The 22,969-nt window shown below is 43.9% G+C and overlaps 1 protein-coding gene across 1 annotated transcript in view; it reads left to right on the top strand.

Annotated features, from left to right (window-relative positions):
* Positions 1-22,969, top strand: part of ldb3a (LIM domain binding 3a) — a 56,902-nt gene that overhangs the window by 24,039 nt on the left and 9,894 nt on the right. The window contains 7 exon segments of the mRNA XM_064930900.1: positions 5,645-5,720; positions 8,597-8,619; positions 10,087-10,281; positions 15,740-15,906; positions 16,025-16,061; positions 16,677-16,783; positions 22,405-22,531. Coding sequence (XP_064786972.1) covers positions 5,645-5,720; positions 8,597-8,619; positions 10,087-10,281; positions 15,740-15,906; positions 16,025-16,061; positions 16,677-16,783; positions 22,405-22,531 — 732 coding nt within the window.

Below are 22,969 nucleotides of genomic sequence, written 5' to 3'. Positions count from 1 at the left end.
TTCTGTAGTAAAAAAGACTGGTGCTGCTGATAATACTGTCATCTTCGTCGAGGCAGAGGACATATGTGTAGCCCGTGTATCTGATGCTGTCTGGCCAAAAAGAGTATGGCATGTCATACCTTTTTATATATATATATATATTTTGTCTAGACAGCATCAGATACATGGGATTCGTATAGTAAGACAGAGGGGCACTGTTTCGCTCACTCAGAAGCTTTCTCGGTTGAGGTAGTTTCATCCACTTGCGAATTGAACGAAAGAACACACGTGCACTCATCGGATGCTGGAATTATTTTGGCTAAATGTGTGACGGTAGTGATTTGTTTGACAATCAGATGACAACATCATGAGTGGTTGTGTTCATGGCACATTTACAGTTAAATTACGTCTCAACTATAAAACTCATTTCAAAAATCACAAAGGAGTGGTAGGGAGGGTAGGGTTGGGTTGGCACTCTCTGGTTAATCATTAGTGATGGGCCAGTTTCTCGAACTCTAGCCCCTTTTCACTTTCTATCACTTTATTATAATTTGAATAACTTCCCTGACTCTGACAGACTAATCAAAATGGATTCTATAAGGCAACAGCCTTTGTCACTACAGTGAATGGGTCGCTGAAATGAAGACTATGTTGGGGTCCAGGGTGACATTTCCTTTCAACCTACCATCTCATAACTGTTTTTTTTTAATTATTTTTTTTTACAATTTTTAACTCTGGTATTAATTGTTTGTTGTGTTTGAGGGCTCTCTAAGTCTGCTGGCAGTGTTGTTGTTACGCAAACCTTTGAAGGCTAAGTCCCTTAATGCACCCCTACATAAAACCAGACAGTGTCTGTCCTTTAGAGATCCTATTCAATTACATGTTATTCTTATTCCTAATCCGATTGGCCTGTCCTTTGTCAGAGGGGGGCAGTGAAAAGGTCAAGGCACTTTATTTTCTCTGTTTCATCTCCAAGTCAATTAGCAAAGTGACAGGCTACGGTATTTATCATAACAGATGGGTATTACATTGGACACTCTCCCTCTTACCGGACTGTAACCCTCAGGGAGACGTTTGCGTAGCCTAACTATCTCGTGGCTCTTTGGTAGCTGTTTGTACTGCTTTTACCCAGTCTTTTAACTGGCTGAACAACTAACTCACTCAGGTCAGGGTTTAATCCCCAATGACTCTACCTCTACTTTATTTTGGGAGATTTGTGTTTGTTCACCTCAGACCAGAGGTGCCTGATAGTTTGTTTTCCATTCGGACACTCAGAGGAGCCACAAATGGCCTGCGCTCTGCTATGGAACTTGACAATTTACTTAAGAGTCACTCCCAGCCATCTCTGTAAGGTGGTAGATGTCAAGAGTCTGAGTCGGGCTGCTCTCAGTAACAGTGTTTTACACTCGGGGCCAATTCGGTTTGTCTCATTACAAATGTCAAAGGAATGTGGTGATTCCTTGTTTTGCTGGGTATATTAGACAACCACACACATACAGTACAGTACATTTTTAAGAAGAGGTTGTTTCCGTTTTAGTGGGGGGGGTTTGAGTAGGGTCCTAAGTTTCCCTCCAATCTCCTCACATCTGCACCTGCTCCTCAACTTCAACCCCACCCCCCCGTACTCCGCCCACTCCGGCTTGCACAGCTGAGACCCACCACAACCACCCCAACCTCCCTCCCCTCATCTCCTGTGGTTTCACAGGCTGCTTTGCATCAGCCGTCTGATTGTTGTAAAACGGGGAGGAAAGGCTGGCATAGGCTGGATTGATGAAGTGCTTGTCCTCCCCCTGGTTGATTGATTCAAGGAGGCACTCCGCCGTGCCTTTCCAGAGCTTGTCATCGTCTCTCCTCTTCCTCAATTTTTCTTCTCCCTTTTCCCAAGAAACACTTTTCCTCTTGTTTAGTTTTTCTTTTGCCGAAAAAAAAACCCAACTGTCAGAGAGAGCTTGTTTTAAAAAATGGGTTGAAAACAAACTCTCACCACCAGACAGAGAAGAATCCCGCTCGGATAAGAGGAGGGTGTTGTGGATGGATCTGACCTCTGCTTGTATAATGTGTGGAGTTGTGAGAGCAGTGCATAAACAGGGGAGGCATGCCAGGTTCACTGTGTACCACCATATGGAAGGAACCTGCACCAGATAGTCCTTTAATCCTCAAATGATGGGTTCCTCAAAACGACCTTAATCTTCTCATACTGCTGTGTGCAATACCAATAAATATACTCCCGAAATCAATCAAGAGAGGTTTATCTGCGGTTCAGTCGGTCGTAGAAAAAGGAGCTTATAAAGGAGCCGCTTCACCCCCTCTACACGGTTTGCGTACTGTGGGAGATTAGCAGTGGGGAGGTCAACCCTCTGTCTTTAACACTCTTCAGGTCAGCAGGGCACTGCTATTCCACAGTGCCTTGCGGTCCAGTGCTGCCACGTGTTGAGGTGATGGTGTGTGAGACTGAAGTAATGCCTTAAGGAAGGTCACTCATAACGATGTCAACCAAATAAACAATGTGTCAGTATTTCTACATGGGCTATTGTGGCTTTTATTTCCAACACCACAAGAACAGCGTATTAGTGTGCATAAGACTAAGAGCTATAAAGACGAGTGAAGGCAGTCAAGAGTTGATGAGCAATACAGGTAGTCAACACATGAAGCATCTATTATAAATGTGCATTTTGTCAGTGTTTTTTCACCCCTTATATTCTGAAGCCATTCTAATCCAATGCCAAAACCTTTTGGGAAGAACACTCAGTCGTCAGGTCATTGAATCCTTTTCTTTGTGCTAATTTGTTTGCCAGAGCTATTTGGGCCTTTTGTGTAGCAGGCCGACAGAGGCCAAAAGGCCAGAGAATTCTTTCAAAAAACGCCATTGAATTCTGCCCTACGATGCAAATGGATTACGTCAGTGTCATTTCTGCAGCTCAGAAATCCTTATTTAACATTCATGTAATTTCTCACCAGCCACTTTAATGTAACACAGTTAACGGCTACTTCGGTTTGTCCATATATATATATTGAACCTTTATTTAACTACGCAAGTCAGTTAATAAGAACAAATTCTTATTTACAATGACAGCTTACCCCAGACGAAGCTGGGCCAATTGTGCGCTGCCCTATGGGACTCCCAATCATGTCCAGTTGTGATATAGCCTGGATTGGAACCAGGATGTCTGTAGGGACGCCTCTAGCACTGAGATGCAGTGACTTAGACCGCTGCGCCACTGATTGTACCTTTTAGAAGCCAGACATGTCTATCTTTATACACTGAACAAAAATAAATGCAACATGTAAGGTATTGGTCCTGTTTCATGAGCTGAAATAAAAGATCCCAGAAATGTTCAATGTGCAAAAAAAGCATATTTCTCAGATTGTGCACAAATTTGTTTACATCTGTTTATGAGCATTTCTCCTTTTCCAAGATATTCCATCCACCTGACAGGTGTTGCATATCAAGAAGATGATTAAACAGCATGATCATTACACAGGTGCACCTTGTGCAGGTGAAAAAAATAAGGCACATCTAAAATGTGCAGTTGTCACAACACAATGCAACAGATGTCTCAAGTTTTGAGGAAGCGTGCAATTGGCATGCTGACTGCAGGAATTTCCACCAGAGCTTTTGGCAGAAAATGTAATATTCATTTCTCTACCATAAGCCACCTCCAACATCGTTTTAGAGGATTTGGCAGTACGTCCAACCGGCCTCACAGCCGCAGACCGCGTGTATGGCGTCGTGTGGGTGAGCGGTTTGCTGATGTCAATATTGTGAACAGAGTGACACCTGGTGGAGGTGGGGTTATGGTATGGGCAGGCTGTTTTCAACTCTCTAGAGACAGCAAGAGTGGTAGAGATACTCTTAATGATCGGCTATGAAAAGCCAACTGACATTTACTCCTGAGGTGCTGACTTGCTGCACCCTCGACCACTACTGTGATTATTATTATTTGACCAAGCTGGTCATTTGTGAACATTTGAACATCTTGGCCATGTTCTGTTATAATCTCCACCCGGCACAGCCAGAAGAGGACTGGCCATCCCTCACAGCCTGGTTCCTCTCTAGATTTCTTCCTAGGTTCTGGCCTTTCTAGGGAGTTTCCCAGCCACCGTACTTCTACACCTGCATTGGGGTTTTAGGCTGGGTTTCTGTACAGCCCTTTGAGATATCAGCTGATGTACGAAGGGCTATATAAATACATTTGATTTGATAAGCTACGGACAACGAACACAATTGCATTTTATCGATGGCAATTTCAATGCACAAAAATACCACGATGAGATCCTGAGGCCCATTGTGAAACCCATTTTATCTGTGACCAACAGACGCATATCTTTATTCCCAGTCATGTGAAATCCATAGATTATGGGTGCATGTTGTATTTTTGTTCAGTATAAATAACCACTATTTGGATAACCACTGTACGGCACAGAAGAACACAATGCAGAGATTTAACAACCTTCTACAATGAAGACTTAAAACATTGGACACTTACAATATGCACTTACTCATTTATTTGAAGTTGAACTGTCATATAGCACTGTGTGTTATGCGTCATCTGTGTGCATTGTGCTGGAATGTCAATAAGAAAATAAATGAATGTGTCCTTCAAGATGCATTCGGGGCTTGATAAGTGCAGAAAGGCAAGCACTCCCAAGTCTTGACTCACTCAACTGTACGTTGGTGCTTCATCTTTTTTCTTTCCATTTCACTTGTGTATCTGAACTTGACCAACAGTGTTAAAACCGACCGTTCTCAACCCATGAGCCTGAGCATACTCTTATACCACCTCCATAGATCTAGGTCAGGGTCTACCGCGAGTACGGTTCACTCCAAAAGGGGGTTTCGGTTGTCCACATAGGAGAACCCTTTTTGGTTCCAAGTAGAACCAATTTTGGTTCAAGGCTGGGTTGAAGATGGGAAGGGGAAGACAATGAAGTAATTCCATTTGGAAGTGTTAGAAAATAAACAAATTGATTGATATCCTCCTGGAATATTCAAATCCTCTTGTCTTAACCTAAATATTTTGAACCTAGGTTCAATGTAGAACCCTTTTGAATATCATGTACTCTCTGTGGAATGGATTCTACATGGAACCCAAAAGGGTTCTACCTGAAACCAAAAAGGGTTCTCCTATGGGGACAGGCGAAGAACCCTTTTTAGGTTGTTAGATAACCTTTTTTTCTAAGAGTGTAGACAAACAACATTGTTGTTTCAAGTAAACATTGGCGGTGCGAACAATATGGTGGATTGACTCTTGCTGAGCTTGGAGAACATACATTTTCTCATCTAAAATTGTATGGAATTGACTTTATTCTGGCTCTGGAATCTATGTTCTGTTCTTGTTGAAATGGATCACCACCGTTTATGATAATGAGGGTACACCGTTTGTATCCGAGTGGTCTGTGAAGGTTTCAGGTTTAGCCTAGCTCTCTGTGGGCCTCTCTCTGGGACCTTTGACCTTTTTGCTCCTTGTATCCAGGTAGTAATGTGCTTTTTGGACACTGGACTTTCTCCGGTAGACTTTGCCTCTCTCGAACTCTCTCATAAACCATGAAAAAGCTTTCCGTGCAGAACATCTTTCTGGCAGCCACTTGTTATGTGGTAGAATTCCAAGTCACACTCTAATAACTGTAATATTTTCTAATGTATCTGTTTTTTGTTTTGCTACAGGTCAAAGCGCCCATTTCCACTTTCCACATCCACCCAAAGAATGGATTCTCCCATGCAACAGATCCCTCACCAGAAGGTAAGCATGACCGCAGCCAGCAACACTCTGTTCAGTCTCACTCTCCCAACATATTCCACACACCGAATGCTACGTTTTCATACTTCCCTAGTTGTAGAATTTTGTTGGCTGCACTTATAAATAAAAGATAAACACACTCTTCAGTCACACTCATATGGGATCGAAGTGGTTTGAGAACTTTCAGTGAAACCACTTCTTCCTTCCAGACCGGAGTCTTCATAGGGAGCTTCAGGAGGCTCCATGCAAAGTTCCTCAATTAGGGCTGTCAGGAGCCATAGAGGCAGCACAGCACATCCAGCTCTGAGGTCTATAAGAACAGCCCTGGGCTGTGCTGGGCTGATCCGCTCAGGCACTGTCTATGTTGTTTCTCACTGCCCTCTACTGGTGATACTGGGGACAATGCAGCACCCTCCCTGCCTTCAAGTTTAAGTTCAAACAGCTATATGTTATAGTAGCTTTTGCGTTGTTCTCTCTGACCACGCCTCTATCTGTCTTCCCCCTTATCCACCTCACCCACGTCTCTTCCCTCCTGAAGGCTCAAACTACCAAAATAAATGGCGGCCTCTCGGCCTGCAATACCTCCTCCGTGTCACTAGAGGCGTCTGGCGAGAAAAACTCCTACTCGGGGTCGCCCACCAAGAGGCAAACTCCAAGCCCTGGGGGCAAGACGACCCCCACAAAGAAGGCACAGTATAACACTCCTATTGGGCTGTACTCAGCTAAGACCCTGCAAGAGATGGCTCAGCTCCAGGAGAGCCACAGAGGAAAGGGCTCTGCAGCAGGCCTCTCAGTGGGGTATGTAACCAAGTGGAACAGACAGTAGTAACAGCAGCACCAGCCAGGGGTGGCCAGGCCTGGTGAACCCCATAGTGAAGAGGAGGGAGTGGGGTAGAAGCTCCGGGTGGAAGTTGCCTATAGGCTCAGGTGTCGGCCCTCTCCAGCCCTCTCCAAAGCCTAACCTTCAACATTCAGAGAGAACCCCCCCCCCCTCAAAACTTACCATAGATCAGTGCCTATGGCCAACTTCACCCTACTCCAAGGGGCTTCACCCTACTCCGCCCAGTCCCTGCTGCTCTGCTGACCGGCCCTCGTGGGGCAGAAGGATAGAAAGCCTCAGAACATTCAGATTTAGCTGTGTATTCTGATCCCAAGCTGGGCTCTAGACAGCCTGGTGACCCTAATGGGTTCTAGTGATTTAGGTTCCCCCAGAGGGGAATGTGCAGGGCAGGCAGCACAGTAAAGGCCCCTAGCTCAGGCTGTGGCCCTTCTCCAGGTAATACGAAGAGCCCCCGGGAGATTAGGTGTCCCCTCTGCCAAAATGTGACGTCCCAGGCAAGCCTTACAGTGCTTGTGTATATGAAGAGCTAACTATTGCTTTAAACGTGGCCAGGATGGACTGCACAGTGACATGGAGATTTGTTTTTAGTATGTGTCAGTTAAGCGCTAATAGCAGAACTTCTTTAATGTGAGAAAGTTGAATTGCTAAAAGAGGTGAATTGCTAAAAGAGGTGAATTGCTAAAAGAGGTGAATTGCTAAAAGAGGTGAATTGCTAAAAGAGGTGAATCGCTAATAGCAGGGTTTGCTATATCAGTCTTTGTGATGAATGTAGTGAACTAGCATTCCCCTAGTTTTATCTAAAACAGAAAGCAGTCGCGTGACCTAATTAAAAAACCTCACACACATCTGAGGCATGGGGTTCCCACAATAATTGCGGAGTGCTGTAAGACACCGTGACTATGGTTCAGGGCCAGCACCTGTTCTTGTTGTCTCTTTAAAAAGCCATGGAATGGCTAGGTTCAGGTTCCTCTCTGCTCTGCTCTGCTCTGCTCCCATCTCTAAACATACAGCACCCCAATGTGTCTGCCTCTGTCTCGTCTGACCCTCTCTCTTCACCTCTCTGCCTTTTTATTTATCTCTCTATCTCGCTTTCTACCCTCGTCTACAAAACATACAGTACAAAGTTTTCTCTTTGGTCTGTTGCACTCTCTCTGCCTCTTTCTTTATCACTTCATACCACTGCTCTGACGTAAAAATAGTATTTTAGCGACACGTTATAGATTTAAAGAGCCTGCAATGCCACGGCTTTATATTAGTGATGGACAAGCCTCAGTAATGATCATAATCAAGAATGAACGGCAACAAAGGTGAAAACATATTTTTTTCACTGATGGCTTTCACTGTTGCATTGTGTGATTCTCAGTATTCACCCTCTTCCATCTATCTTTTCTCCTTTCACGCCGAATAAGCGACCTCGGCGGTGGCGGGTTGGTAGAGTGTAATTGCCTTGTTAATCACTGTCTCTCTCTCTGCCCCCTCTCTGTCTCTCTCTCTCTGTCTCTCTCTGCCCCCTCTCTCTCTCTCTCTCTCTCTGTCTCTCTCTCTGCCCCTCTCTGTCTCTCTCTCTCTCTGTCTCTCTCTCTCTCTCTCTCTGTCTCTCTCTGTCTCTCTGTCTCTCTCTCTCTTTCTCTGTCTCTCTCTCTCTTTCTCTGTCTCTCTCTCTGTCTCTCTGTCTCTCTCTCTGTCTCTCTCTCTCTCTCTCTCTCTCTCTGTCTCTCTCTCTCTCTCTCTGTCTCTCTCTCTCTCTCTCTCTCTCTCTCTCTCTGTCTCTCTGTCTCTCTCTCTCTGTCTCTCTCTCTCTGTCTCTCTCTCTCTGTCTCTCTCTCTCTGTCTCTTTCTGTCTCTCTCTGTCTCTTTCTGTCTCTTTCTCTCTCTCTCTGTCTCTCTCTCTGTCTCTCTCTCTCTCTCTCTCTCTCTCTGTCTCTGTCTCTGTCTCTGTCTCTGTCTCTCTCTCTGTCTCTTTCTGTCTCTCTCTGTCTCTGTCTCTGTCTCTGTCTCTCTCTCTCTCTCTCTCTCTCTGTCTCTCACGCCGTCTCAGGTTATTTCCAACACTCCTGCCAAGTTAGTACCCTACCCTGCATGTGGCGTAGCAGCGATCGCCCCCGAACGGTTCCGCGGTTCAGCTGCATGGTGTAGTGTGTCACGTTAACGTTATCGTGTCAGGCTCTTTGGTGTGAAGTGGATGTGCATCGTCTTGGCTTGTTGTGTAGTGATTATGCCTTTTTTTTTGAGACAGATGAGCAGTTCTAGGATTGGTAATGATAATGAAAGTTTTGGTCTGGTCTGTAATGGTTGTCAAAGTCCCAGAGAAAAAGGGAGCGACCGTCTAATACATCTTAACCTAGCATAAAACAAATTTGCCTGTGATCATTAACTTGAAAACCCCTCGCAGACGAGATCCCTGTTCATTAATAGTGGTTTGGGGATATTTTGTATGAGAGAATAAAGGTCCTTTTCTGACATTATGCTAAATTCTCCCATGAGCCATCAGCCATGTACATAGAGTGTGGCATTTAGGTGGAGCGTGTGGACGTATGAAGTATTTGCTTGTGTAATTGACTTTTATTGGATAGACGGCTAATATGATGTAAAAAAAACAACAACTGTCATTTGCTGATCGTTTTGATACTGCATTGCCTGCGTTGATCAACTGTGTTTTATTTGTGGGATTTGAATGATGATGCAGTGGTTCAATAAGTTCAGCCTTTGTGCTTTTGTAATTTAGATGACAGCGCGTGTTGATATTAACACATCTATTTGCTCTTTATCGTGATCAGTTTAGTTGTGGGCCAGCTGTAGAACATCATCTGAGCCAGTAGGCACCCACATACCTGGGAGGGCTGACCTGTATCTGGAGGGAAACCTGAGTGTGTGTGTGTGCAGATATGTGAGCTGTGCTGTGCCTGCTCTACTGGGGGATTTACAGAGCATGTTTGCTGTGTAACATACAGCGCCTCGATGGCTCTTTATCCGTCTTTCTCTTCAAAACCCCACGCTGTTGTGGCAGCAGATCTCTATGGGGGGAATTCTGACCCGTGTTAAGCACCAGTAAATGGAACTTAATTTCCTTTTTTATGCACCATTTTCTCTCTACACGTATTGAGGTTGAATTCAATTCATTCAGAGCAAGTTAGCCACACCTGCAGAGCACGTTACGTAGGTGAATAAGGTTAAGGCTGTATACCAAATACTGAGAAGTGCATAGAAAAGGCGTGAATGTCCCCAGTCTTAATTGTCCCCTTTTGTGCATGAGCCAACTCCTTTGTTGTGCCACCCGGTGTTGTGTGCTGTACATGTTGATGTTCCGCATGGCATTATACATGACAGAGGTGTTGGCACAAACTGATCTGCTAACAGGCTATTACACTGTTTCACTTAACATCTCACACCATTTCTCCTTCCACTGCCACCCTCCTTCCTCACTTTCCTTCACTTTTCCCTCTTTCTCCGTCTTTACTTCTTCTCCTCTTCACCCTAATCATCACTATCCTGCCAACTTCCTCCAACCCTCTACCGAATCCACGACAGCAACGAGTATGTGCCCAGCTTCAACCCCATTGCGCTGAAGGACACTGCCCTGTCCACCCACAAGCCCATCGAGGTGAAGGGTCCTGGGGGCAAGGCCACCATAATCCATGCCCAGTACAACACCCCCATTAGCATGTACTCCCAGGACGCCATCATGGACGCCATCGCCGGACAGTCCAAGGGCCACGAGGCCGGGTAAGACCCTCCCTTCCTCTGCACTCCTTCCCTCACTTTCCTTCTCTTTCTACCTTTCCCCCAACCTGCATGACCTAAGTAGTACCCCTCCTTTCCTCTCCTTGGCTGGCTGTGCTGAACTAGCCTAGCACTACAGTGTAGTGTAGCCGCGCTGTGCTGGAGAAGCTAAAGCCGCAGGCTTACTTCGTCAGGATGTCTTTTCAGGTCCTGATGATCTAGGATTGTTACCATCCTTTAAAATATTTCTACAGGACTGTATATCCTAAGTGTATTTTGTATGTGTCAAGAAGGAACATACAACTCAGACTGTTTCAAGTAGGTAGCAGTGAGATCTGTTTGTTTAAGGGTGGTGTTTGTGGTGTGTTACTATTTGTATTGCCTGGAGGGGTTTGATTTGATGCTCTAAGGCACAGATGTAGATTTGTATTTTTTTTTACAAAGGCATAGATGGTTTGGTTGTTTAGCAACAAAACCGACGTGTGCGCAAATATGGGGCAAAACAGACAGGATTAGCTTAGATTCTTGACATGTAAACTACAGTTGAAGTCGGAAGCTTACAAACACTTAGGATGGAGTCATTAATTTGTTTTTCAACCACTCCACACGTTGTTAACAAACTATAGTTTTGGCAAGTCGGTTAGGACATCTATTTCGTGCATGACACAAGTCATTTTTCCAACAATTGTTTACAGACCGATTATTTCACTTATAATTCACTGTATTACAATTCCAGTGGGACAGAAGTTTACATACACTTAATTGACTGTGCCTTTAAACAGAAGCTTCTGATTGACATAATTTGAGTCAATTGGAGATGTACCTGTGGATATGTTTCAAGGCCGACCTTCAAACTCAGTGCCTCTTTGCTTGACATCATGGGAAAATCAAAAGAAATCAGCCAAGACCTCACTAAATAAAATTGTAGACGTCCACAAGTCTGGTTCATCCATGGGAGCAATTTCCAAACGCCTGATGGTACCATGTTCATCTGTACAAACAAGAGTATGCAAGTATAAACACCATGGGACCACGCAGCCGTCATACCGCTCAGGAAGGAGACGCATTCTGTCTCCTAGAGATGAACATACTTTGGTGCAAAAAGTGCAAATCAATCCCAGAACAACAGCAAAAGACCTTGTGAAGATGCTGGAGGAAACAGGTACAAAAGTATCTATATGCACAGTAGAACGAGTCCTATATTGACATTACCTGAAAGGCCAGTCAGCAAGGAAGACACTGCTGCTCCAAAACCGCCATAAAAAAGCCAGACTAGGGTTTGCAACTACACATGGAGACAAAGATCGTACTTTTTGGAGAAATGTCCTCTGGTCTGATGAAACAAAAATAGAATTGTTTGGCCATAATGACCATCGTTATGTTTGAAAGAAAAAGGAGGATGCTTGCATCCCAACTGTGAAGCACGGGGCAGCAGCATCTTGTTGTGGGGGTGCTTTGCTGCAGGAGGGACTGGTGCACTTAACAAAATAGATGGCATCTTGAGGAAGGAAAATTATGTGGATATATTGAAGCAACATCTCAAGACATCAGTCAAGATGTTAAAGCTTGATCGCAAATGGGTCTTCGACTGGACAATGACCCCAAGCATACTTCCAAAGTTGTGGTAAAATTGGCTTAAGGACAACAAAGTCAAGGTATTGGAGTGGCCATCACAAAACCCTGACCTCAATCCCATAGAAAATTTGTGGGCAGAACTGAAAACGCGTGTACAAGCAAGGAGGCCTACAAACCTGACTCAGTTACACCAGCTCTGTCAGGCGGAATGGACCAAAATTCACCCAACTTATTGTGGGAAGCTTGTGGAAGGCTACCCGAAACATTTGACCCAAGTTAAACAATTTAAAGGCAATGCTACCGAATACTAATTGAGTGTATGTAAACTTCTGACCCACTGGGAATGTGATGAAAGAAAGAAATCATTTTCTCTACTATTATTCTGACATTTCGCATTCTTAAAATAAAGTGGTGATCATAACTGACCTAAGACAGGGAATTTTTACTGAGTTTAAATGCATTTGGCTAAGGTGTATGTAAACTGCCGACTTCAACTGTATATTTATGTTTATTGAAAAAATAAATACAGTACCAGTCAAATGTTTAGACACCTACTCATTCAAGGGTTTTTATTTATTCTAACAATGTTCTACAAGGTAGAATAAAACAATATAATAGAATAATAATAGTGAATAGATCAAAACTATGAAATAACACATGGAATCATGTAGTAACCAAAAATGTGTTAAACAAATCAAAATATATTTTAGGTTCTTCAAAGTAGCCACCCTTTGCCTTGATAACAGCTTTGCACAATCTTGGCATTATATCAACCAACTTCATGAGGAACAGTCTTGAAGGAGTTCCCACAAATGCTGAGCCCTTGTTGGCTGCTTTTCCTTCACTCTGTGGTTCAACTCATCCCAAACCATCTCAATTGAGGTCAGGTGATTGTGGAGGCCAGGTCATCTGATGCAGCACTCCATCACTCTCCTTCTTAGTCAAATAGCCCTTACACAGCCTGGAGGTGTGTTGGGTCAACCAGACGGGATGGCGTATCGCTGCAGAATCCTTTGGTAGTCATGCTGGTTAAATGTGCCTCGAATTCCAAATAAATCACAGAGAGTTTCACCATCAAAGCACCATCACACCTCCTCCATGCTTCACGGTGGGAAACACACACGAGGAGATAATCCGTTCACTTACTCTGCGTCTCACAAAGACACAGCAGAGGTAACTCTGGGCCTTCCTTTCCTGTGGCGGTCCTCATGAGAGCCAGTTTCATTAGTTTTTGCGACTGCACTTTGATTTGTTTAACAATTATTTTGGTTACTACATGATTCCATATGTGCTATTTCATAGTTTTGATGTCTTCACTGTTATTCTACCATGTAGAAAATAGTACAAATAAAGAAAAATACTTTAATGAGTAGTTGTGTCCAAACTTTTGACTGGTACTGTACATTTGCGCAATGAGCACTTCTTGTTTCTCAAATTCATTGTTACAGTTGTTGTTTAGCTAGCTAGCGAATTTTTGCCATTTTAGCATTGGCATGAAATCAGTCAACACCTCAAAACAAGACCTGGTATCAAGAACAAGTTGAAACGAGCCACTTATGATTCCCGACATTGCAGTTTCTTGTCATTGTTGGTAGCTATCTGGCCATCCAGAATCACAATAATATGCTGACTTCTGTTTTCGGGACGTTATCAGCTAACCAATCTATATTCCTTGTTACAAATGCAGGTCACCTGTTGCAATATTCAAGTGTATTTGTTAGATTCCATCCATTCTATGAATGTCTTCCTGCTGCTCACCTTCAAGCATAAAGCCACCCAATCACCTTTAGTCACCAAGCCTTCCCTGATCTTTTTGAATTTTAGTAATTTAGCAGACGCTCTTATCCAGAGCAACTAGGATTAAGTGCCTTGCTCAAGGGCACATCTGCACATTTTTCACTAAGTCTGCTCTGGGATTCAAACCAGCGACATTTAGGTTACTGGCCCAACCCTCTTAACCGCTAGGCTACCTGCCACCCTTTTACATACCCTCACCCACACTCGTAATTGCCTTTCAAATACCTGAAGATCCCAGTACAGACATCCCAGTACAAAATGTATAGTTTAATGAAAGGGACTGTAAACTCTTGATTTGTATCAATGTATGTAAATATATAGACACACATGCTTCATGTAAACAGAGAACTTTCTTTAGAAATTGATAACCAGACAAATTGTTTTGTTCATATGTGGAGAAAAGGGAAATTTCTCTTGGTGAGATTAACGAAAGCTGAGGGTCTCACTCTATGCCTTCCTTCCGCTACGGGGCCCATATCTAATCCTCCCTCTTTCACTTCCTCGGTTCCTCCTCAACAATCCCAATCACCGCACTGTCCATCCCACCCACCATGCCATGCTGCTTCCCCCCCAACCCTCTCCATCCATCCATCCACTGCCCCACCTCGCCCCGCCCCACCCCTTCCCCGCCGAACAGAGAGGAAGTCCCAGCCGGCTCCCCCTTGGCGTAAGTAGACCGCTCTGTGACAACCTACGAAGCACAGCCTGTGTGCTGTCTCCTCCCTCCTTACATCCGTTCCCCTCACTGCTAACCCACTACATCCTCACTCTGATTGGAGATTTTGTTACCCATGGCAATTTTCTACACGCCACCAATTGGCGTAGTTTGTGGGTTGATGGAATGATGTCTAGAATTGCCGGATGTTGCCTCTGCACCATAATGCAATGATGACGTCATAGTTTGACGGGAGTCGATTGCAGAGCAGCTGTTTGTCGAGGACATCACTATAAGTATGGTGTTTTGATATTCAGGGATTGTGGGTCTTTATCAATGACTGATTACTAACAAACAATTTTTCATTCCGTTGGAAAATTGTGCTGAAATTGTATTGTGATTGAAATGCATGGAAAACAGACATTTATTAGTAGTTTTCATGCCAAACAAAGATTTTGTTTTTAGAAAAGCAGAGTGTGTTGCAAACCAATATTACTCAACAGGTCAACCACAGACTCATAATTTTGTTATTTTTTAAAATTATTATTATTGTCTTGGTATAGCAAACCATTTCTTAGACAGAGTCCACTGCCCTGCTGGCTACACAGAGATCATTTATGTTTCAAGGCTCTCTGTAAAATATATTTTATTGTCAGCTGTGACATTATCACAGGTCAGTAGTCTCTTGTATTGCAAAAGAACTGCATGATTTATATGGATATAAAAAGGAAATGAATGGAGGACGAACACATTACGTGCTGGCCTCAATACTCTGAACCTCCCAATCAGTAATGTGCAACTGACCAGCACTAGCTATGCCATATACCAGGAACTATACTAGTTCAATAATGACACTAAACTGAATGTTCTGAGCTCTTTCCTCCTGCTAGAGGTACAGTATGTGTGTTTTTATTTTATGAAATTAGATTTCTGAAATATGCTGTTGAGAAAAGATGCCACAGGTTTTGTTATGTAGCCATAGTGCTTCACGTGCAAGCTTCTGCAAATAGGAAACTATTTGACAGCTTTTTACCATTTTATCACTGGTTTGTGTGAGCAGATGCTGGTGGATGCTGCTTTTCAATGTCCAGTTTTTAGCTCCTCTCTTGCAGCTCCCCTTATGCAAGACCGAGCCTGTTTTTTACATCTCACATTAAAAGTGAAGAGGGAGCCTTTGAAATAGATCCTCTCCCAATTCTCCTAAATGCTCCTTAGTCATCTAAGTAGGCTACAAAGGTTAGTTATAGTACTTTATATGTATACACTCAGACATACCCCAGTAATAAAAAATCACCACCAGACTGCAGTTTGTAACACTGTGATCAGAATTCGAATCAACACCCCACATTTCCTATTCGCCCTGATTGCTGTCAGGCTATGGTGGGCATGAATTAGTGCCAGTGTGACGAGCCAGCTCTCTCTCTGTGGTTCCAGTTCGCTCCCAGTAAAAGATGCTCAGGTAGACAGTGCCTCCCCAGTTTATCAGGCTGTGATCAAGACTGCAGACAGGGACATGGAGTTGAATGACTGGGCCCGCAGCTCCTCCCAGGTGCAGTCCAAGTCCTTCCGCCTCCTCGCCCACATCACGGGAACGGAGTTCAGTAAGTAGTGCTGCTTTTCTATTTCTATTCTGTTCTTGTTTAATTTAGTTTAGTCTACCCCTCTTATCCTGCCACACACTCAGTTACTGATGGTTCTTCTCTCTCCCTCTCCGTTTAGTGCAAGACCCAGACGTGGAACATCTGAGGAAATCAAGGTAGGCAGCTAGCAGCAGCGACCGGTGTGGCCTAGCAAAAAGGCTGTATTTGGTCATTGCCCCAGATGATCCCAGAGCAGAGTTTCTGCTGTTAGCTAGTGGTCAAGGGTCACTGAGTCACTCAGCCCTACCAAACGGCCCAGCTCCACACCACTCTCTGTGGTGAACTTGAAGGTTAGAGTGTGAGTCATGTCCTGCCGAGCCAACCGTGAGAATAGCATGAGGTGTTTCGACGCTGCAGTCCCCCACACATGGATTACGGATAGCCCTCATGATGAGCCGTCTGTTAGACTCCTCTAGCTGAAATACCACGTAACGTGTTGCTGCCACACACACAGAGCAGAAATATCCCTTTTTGTTTCTTCATGAGGGATTTCTCAAGCCTGGGCTTATTCCCTGATACAGTATGGTGCAGGACATCATAGAGCCACCCAGTGGGGTTGTGTTGATTTTGTGTTTGTTGAGGATTTGGGAGCCCCCAGTGCACTCTGACTCTCACAGGACTCAGGCAGGGGAGTGGAGGCCACAGTCCCTAACCCGTCTCTCACTCCCCCCCCCCTTTCTTCCTTTCTCTCTCTTCCCCCATTTTCCTTTCTCTCTTTCCTCATGCCACAGGGAAAAGTTTGACACGGAATTTAAAGGTCCACGTTTTGCCAAATTGAAAAATTGGCACAATGGCCTGTCTGCTCAAATCCTTAACCTGCCAGAAAAAGCCGTGGTTTAAAATATGTGTCAGACCGAACGTAACTGTAGCAACCAGAGAAGTGCAGAGCAGGTAAAACAGTTGGACTGTGAGTGAGGAGAAGGTCAGGCTAAAGATACTGGAATGTGAGTTCGTAGAAAGAGGGTTGTTCAATACTTGTTGATCACATGTTGTAATGAAGATTTTAGCCCAATGTCATATTCCCTCCTTATTTTGGCTATTTAAGTTGATGCTAGCTTTCTAAAGAAATTGCAGCTGTATAAGAAAGTTGTATTGTATTTCAACTGTAAATTATCACTATTTGAGTTTGACATTGTGATAAGTATGAATAAAAACAATGCCACTAAATTAAAAATGTTCCTTTAGTTGCTTTCATATCAGATTGTTACTCTGAAAAGAGAAGAGATTATGTTTTGATGTAGCAGTTTACAGGCTTTAAATGGAAGTTATGGAGGAAATAGTTTCCTACCTTTATAGCATAGCAAACCAACACCCTCTTAGAGACAATAACCAATTATACATATGAGTCATCACAAACATCCGTTTATATATATATATATATATATATATATATATATATATATATATATATATATTTATTAACTTTCACAGGAACCATTTCACCAAGGAACCATTTAATAAAACTTAAACAAGATGTCAAGGGTCCAGTTAAGGATAAACAATTCCCCCATATCAGCAAACGTCGTATTGAATCTCAAGATGAATCCCTCACCGATGAAACATGCTGTGTTTGTTTCCTTATCCCCGGGCTCTGACTCATTGGAATGTGTGGAGAGCAGCAAACCCTTGCAGCCTATGAGAAAGTGAGGAATTTGAGATTTTCCCAGAGAAGATGAATGGCATAAAGTAAACTAAGGATAATTAGGAGTGCTGCCTGCATTGTGCAATGCACTGATCTTTAAACATATGAAAAGGATAGGTTCCCATCTGGCTCATGGCCAGATAGCCACCTGATTACGAGTATGACTTCAATCAGAAGGAAAATTATTGAATTCTATATTGACCATGACCTTGCTATTGACATCAATGAGAGAAGTTCACCCATTTTCTTTGACGGTATCTTTCAATTTCATCATTGGTAATTGAAAAGGTTTGAATAGCTGTTTTCTTTTCAGCTACCAAGGGCAGGGCTATTCACTATTTAAGCAAGTTGGTCAAGGATTTTTTTTCACAGAAGCTCCTGATAAAGGCCTTTTGGCATTTGAGCTGTTAAATACACAACTTGACCTAGAAAGAAACGGAGCGATTTGATATAAAGCAGGTGGCTTTGCAAAACCTTTTCCATACATAATTCCAACCTACTGTATGTTGCATCATGTCAAGTGTTTTGTAAGATATCTATTACAAATACAATCTCAAAGCAATAGTTTAATGTTATCCCGAAAAGCTCTTAAGAAACACTGTAAAAATAAACCAAGCTAATTATCACGACTCACAAAAGGATGAACTGACGTGCTTCATTGGTACACCTTTAGAAAACAGGGCTTTGTTCTTCTCCACACATGCCATTTAGTCTGTTCCACGGGGCCATTTCTTGTGTAATTATTGTACTGAACTCAGCCATCATTAGCTCTAGTATAATCATGTCATCAATTGTTAGCAATTGTTGATCGTCTGTTATTATGTAGAAGCAGTATTATATCAATGGTCTGTCCATGAGGCAAGAGTCTCTGTAGCTGCTAACTATAAGGAGGTCAGATGTGGCTGAAGTTAGGGACTATCATATCAGGATTCAAGCACAGCCCTCAGACAACATCCTGTTGGGTTTCATCCCAGCCTCCTGCATAAGAAAGGCGAACAGGAAGTCAAATATGTGAGTAGTGAGAGTCGGCGAGGCGATGTTTGAAGGTGTTGAAAGCCCTTTGAAAGATAACTCTGCTTGTCTGGTTGTAACATTAGGGGAACTGGTGTTACTTAGCTCTGCTGTGGGCTGATGAGTGGATTATTACTGGCCGTTTGTAACTGTTGGAAATCTCTGCTAACTGCCTCTTCCCTGCCTGGACATGCTCCTTGGCATCATTCCCCCTCCCCCTTCTTCTTCACCTCCCCTGAGGGATATTTCCACCTGCATGCAATGCATGCTGGGTAGACAGTGTGTTTGCACTGGAGTGCCTCTGGGTGGCTGACCCCCTCTCGCCCTTCATCACGCCTCCTCTTCCTCCTCTATCATACTCAGGCCTCAGTCTCCGCCCCACATACAAGATCTCCTTCTACACTTCAGTTCCATTCAGTATTCTGCTCCTCCTATCCCTCACTCCCTCTTTTTTTTCATCACAGATTCTAGAACTGACACACCAGACATTCCAAAACATCAGGACCTGCGCCATTGCTTCACATCAAATTTCGGCACATCACTCCATAGCTATCTCATCCCACCCTCAACTCCAAATTAGTGGAAAGTAATTTGGTGTGTGTGCTCAGTTCCCGGCAGGATTTGTGTTTTTGCAGTTTGTGACTTCTCGGGACCTAGGGCTCATTTTCGGGACCTAGGGCTCATTTTAGGGGCCTAGGGCTCATGTGACTTCCTATTTTCTTAATGATTATTTTTGAAAATTATAATGTTTTCAAAAGCCTCAAGGACCCAACTGGTTGTCTCAATATTATAGAGGAGCTTGTGACAGTAGGCGATAGGATTTTATGTTGTAGGTTTAATTCATGGGACGAATGACAGTTTTTGGCAATCAAGAAGGTAGAGTTAATGTAGACCTACTGTACTTCCCGTTTGAGAACCAGGTAAAGGGCACAGAAGGTGAGGGGTACCTGTGGACAGCTATGTGTTTGTGTCTGTCTTCATGTTGTGTGTCTGAATCATTGTGTTTCCTTGTGTTTAGTCTTGCCTGTATCACCTGTCAGTCAGTGTCTTCCTCATCTACGACAGCTCTCCAGTAACCCAACCATCCCCCTCCCTCAACCCCCTCCCACGAATCCTAACCTCCATGGTTAAAGCGCACTACTGCTTTGATGTACAGTAGACAGCTGAACATGGTAAAATAAATACCTGTTTGATGTCTCTAAACCACCTAGTACTAGACCCATTGATCCTGCCTTGACTATCTGTAATCTCAATTCTCATCCTCCTTAATTGCCTGTAAGAGCATGCACCGGTCTCTCTCTCCCCCTTGCTAAAGACTCCCCTGCCCTTGCACTTGCCTGCGCACCTCACCAGTATCATGCAAACACACGCCAGTGTTTGCCTACCTACCGCGGAGTGGTCTCTCTCTCCCAGAGAATGAGGAGCAGAGTGAAATGGTAGGCGAGGTGTCAGGTTGCCTGCCCATGGAGCTGCCTTACTAACCCAGCTGCTTTAGTGGGAGAGATCACAATTTCCCTATGTTGACAGTTGTGCCAAGCAGATGTTACCAGTGGGGGGCGCTATACATTTGTTACCATTTAAAACTATCCTCAAATTAGTGTCCTCAAGTTCCACAGTGAGATAAAGTGAGAAATGAAATGGCGTCATTTAGTTTACGGATCAAGTATTTCAAATTCCAAACTGTTTATAAATCATTGGCAGATGAAAGAGTGGTGCATGTATACAATCTTCTATTTTGAACATCCCTGTCGGGTGTGGCCTCTTTCTACTTCTATCTAGTTCCCCTTGTGTTGTTAATCTGAGGCACCAGATTTTGACTTCAGCCTTCAAAGAACACTATCCTTAATCTGCCCCTAACTTGAAACAGTCATTCCCTCGGAAACATCTGGAAATACAGCCCAGCAATTCAGCCAATGCAATCTATTAATCCTGCATGAAGAGGGTAAATGCGTTTTGAAGGCCAGTGTCCTCAGTGTGTACCTAATGACCTGCACAGAATGCCCATTTATGTAAACCCCTTGTGAGGCAAGTCTGTGTGTCTGTGTGTGTGTCTGTGTACATGGCTGTCTGCGTTCAAATAGAGATCCAGTGGTATTGAAGTTAGATGTCTGTACCTATGCCAGATGAGTTCATGTAACTTATACCCAGTTGAAACACAATTGAGAGGAATTTCCTACACTCCCATCTGCTAAAAGGGACTTTGTTGAGGTCTCTCTAGAGCAGGGCTCTTCAACCCAGTTGCTGGAGAGCTCCCCTCCTGTAGGTTTTCAATCCAACTCCTGTTGTAACAAACCTGATTCAGCTTATCAACCAGCTAATAATTCAAATCAGGTGTTCTAGATTATAATACTTTATCCTAGTAATAGGTTTCATTGGTTGGATTCAGAAGTCATTGAAGATAGTGGCTTTTGTATCTGTGTGACTGTGGCCTGTCCTGTCCTTGTACACAGCCTCAAAGGCACTTCCTCTGTTAACTGTCACTCAAACTGAGAGCATCTACCACCTGTCTATCTGTGCTGATCCTCCCACCTCCCTTGCCAACACTCCACTCCTCGCTCCACACATCTAGCTGTGAGACACACCATAGACAGACCCACTATCACCACAACCTAGGAGCACTTGCTAACCTCCAAAGTTCACCACAGAAAGTGATGAAGGGTTAAATGACCGGTCAGATTGATGTCCAGGAGAGGAGGTCAGGGTGCTCGAAGTGAGTAGGGGTCAGCCATCGGTCTACCACCACCAGGCCTGTTGCTGCTAGATGCCTGCCACCCTCTCTGTCCCCCAACCTGCACCAGCCTGGGCAGCTCCCCCTGGGCATTGCATTCATTCCGTTCTCCCCAGTCCTCAACCCCACCTTCTCCCGCAGTCATTCACTCAATGTTTTGGCCTCATGTCAAAGTCAGCTGTGTTTAAATGTCAAGATCTGGGGAGCCGCCACTGTTCATTTTCACTCATGTTTAAAAGTAAATTCACAAATGTTCTGTAGCGTACACTTATGGATTAGGCCATGCTCACTGAGTGTGTTCATTTTTCTCTCCTTTTTGCTGTTGTTGGTATATACTCTGTTTAATCCTTTTCCCCAACAGAGTTTATGGCTGAAACTCTCCCAACACCTTAGATTGTCTCTGATTATATTATATTAGTATGATACACTATACAGTTCCAGATCAATGTGTAATGCACTGTGTTAATTGCGTAAGGACTGTGTATATCAAGCATATGGTGAGGTGGTGCCCTCTGGCCCTAGACATGGTTGATGAAGCGCTCGTCTTGACGCAGTTATTTAATCATTCCCCATTATGCTCAATCGATTCCTGCAGTAGCAGCTAGGCAGCTTTCCATTAAGAGTGAAATACAACCAGGTATCACCCCACTCACCCCTGCCAGTCTCTGCGCTTTCTCCAGTGACTCACCCAAAATCGATAGTTCAAACGTTAGTTTTTATCTTATTATGAGCAGATTGTGAGTTTTTCTTCCCCCGCAGAGGTTTTTTTTCCTCACTTTTGGCACTAAATCCTGATATTGGAAGATAAGGCTTGTGAATAATTGTCATTGATTTCTTTTCCTACTCTTTCTCCATTTGTTCCTTGATGGACATCCTTGCTTTGGGCTGAGCAATATCAAGGCTTTTGGTTTTGCATGTGATTGAGGCCATATAACCTTACAGGTCTATTTGTGCTGACATTAACCCTCTAGTTCATATACACACAGCCCTACATATGGATTTCGGCCCCAGACTGCTGATGGTTTTCTCGCAATGCAATTTAACCTCTTATGCAGTAGCCCTGTTGAGCATGCTCCAGTTTCCACCAGCCCCACACATGCCGCTCTCCCTGCTAGCGCTGCTTCGCCCAATCAGGCAGCTTCGCCTACTGCTGCTTACCAGTCTCCAGAGCCTGCCCCCGTAGACCCTGAACCCACCCCTGAGAGGTAATTCTGTGTGTGTTGAACATTTTTGCCTGTTGTGGTTTTATTGTCCTCTGCCAACTGGGTGCTCTTCCCTTTCATTGGTGTGTAGCTATATTTGTGGGGACTGTTTTGTTCTGATGTTTTCCCCTTTTGTCATCTGTTTCGTGATTGATTGAACCTAGATTGAAATGTGTGTTTTTGTTTTCATGTTCCAGCTAAACCGGTAAAAGGTTTCATGAGCAGTATGTGTGTAAGTGGCTAGGGCTTTGGGTTTAGTACATTCACAAGGGAGAGTGTCCATATTCAGTGTCCAAGGTAAGTCAAACAGTCTGATGTTGTGATCACCTGGACTGTGTGGAGCCTGTGAGGAGAGAGACACTGGGAAGACCTGACCTCCCATGTCTGTGAGCGGTGTGAGAACAGAGAGCCTCAATGCAGTGGAGTGCTGTAGTCATACAG

Source organism: Oncorhynchus masou, chromosome 23 (assembly GCF_036934945.1).
Source record: "Oncorhynchus masou masou isolate Uvic2021 chromosome 23, UVic_Omas_1.1, whole genome shotgun sequence".
Taxonomy (NCBI): domain Eukaryota; kingdom Metazoa; phylum Chordata; class Actinopteri; order Salmoniformes; family Salmonidae; genus Oncorhynchus; species Oncorhynchus masou.
This window is presented reverse-complemented; position numbering and strand designations above follow the sequence as displayed.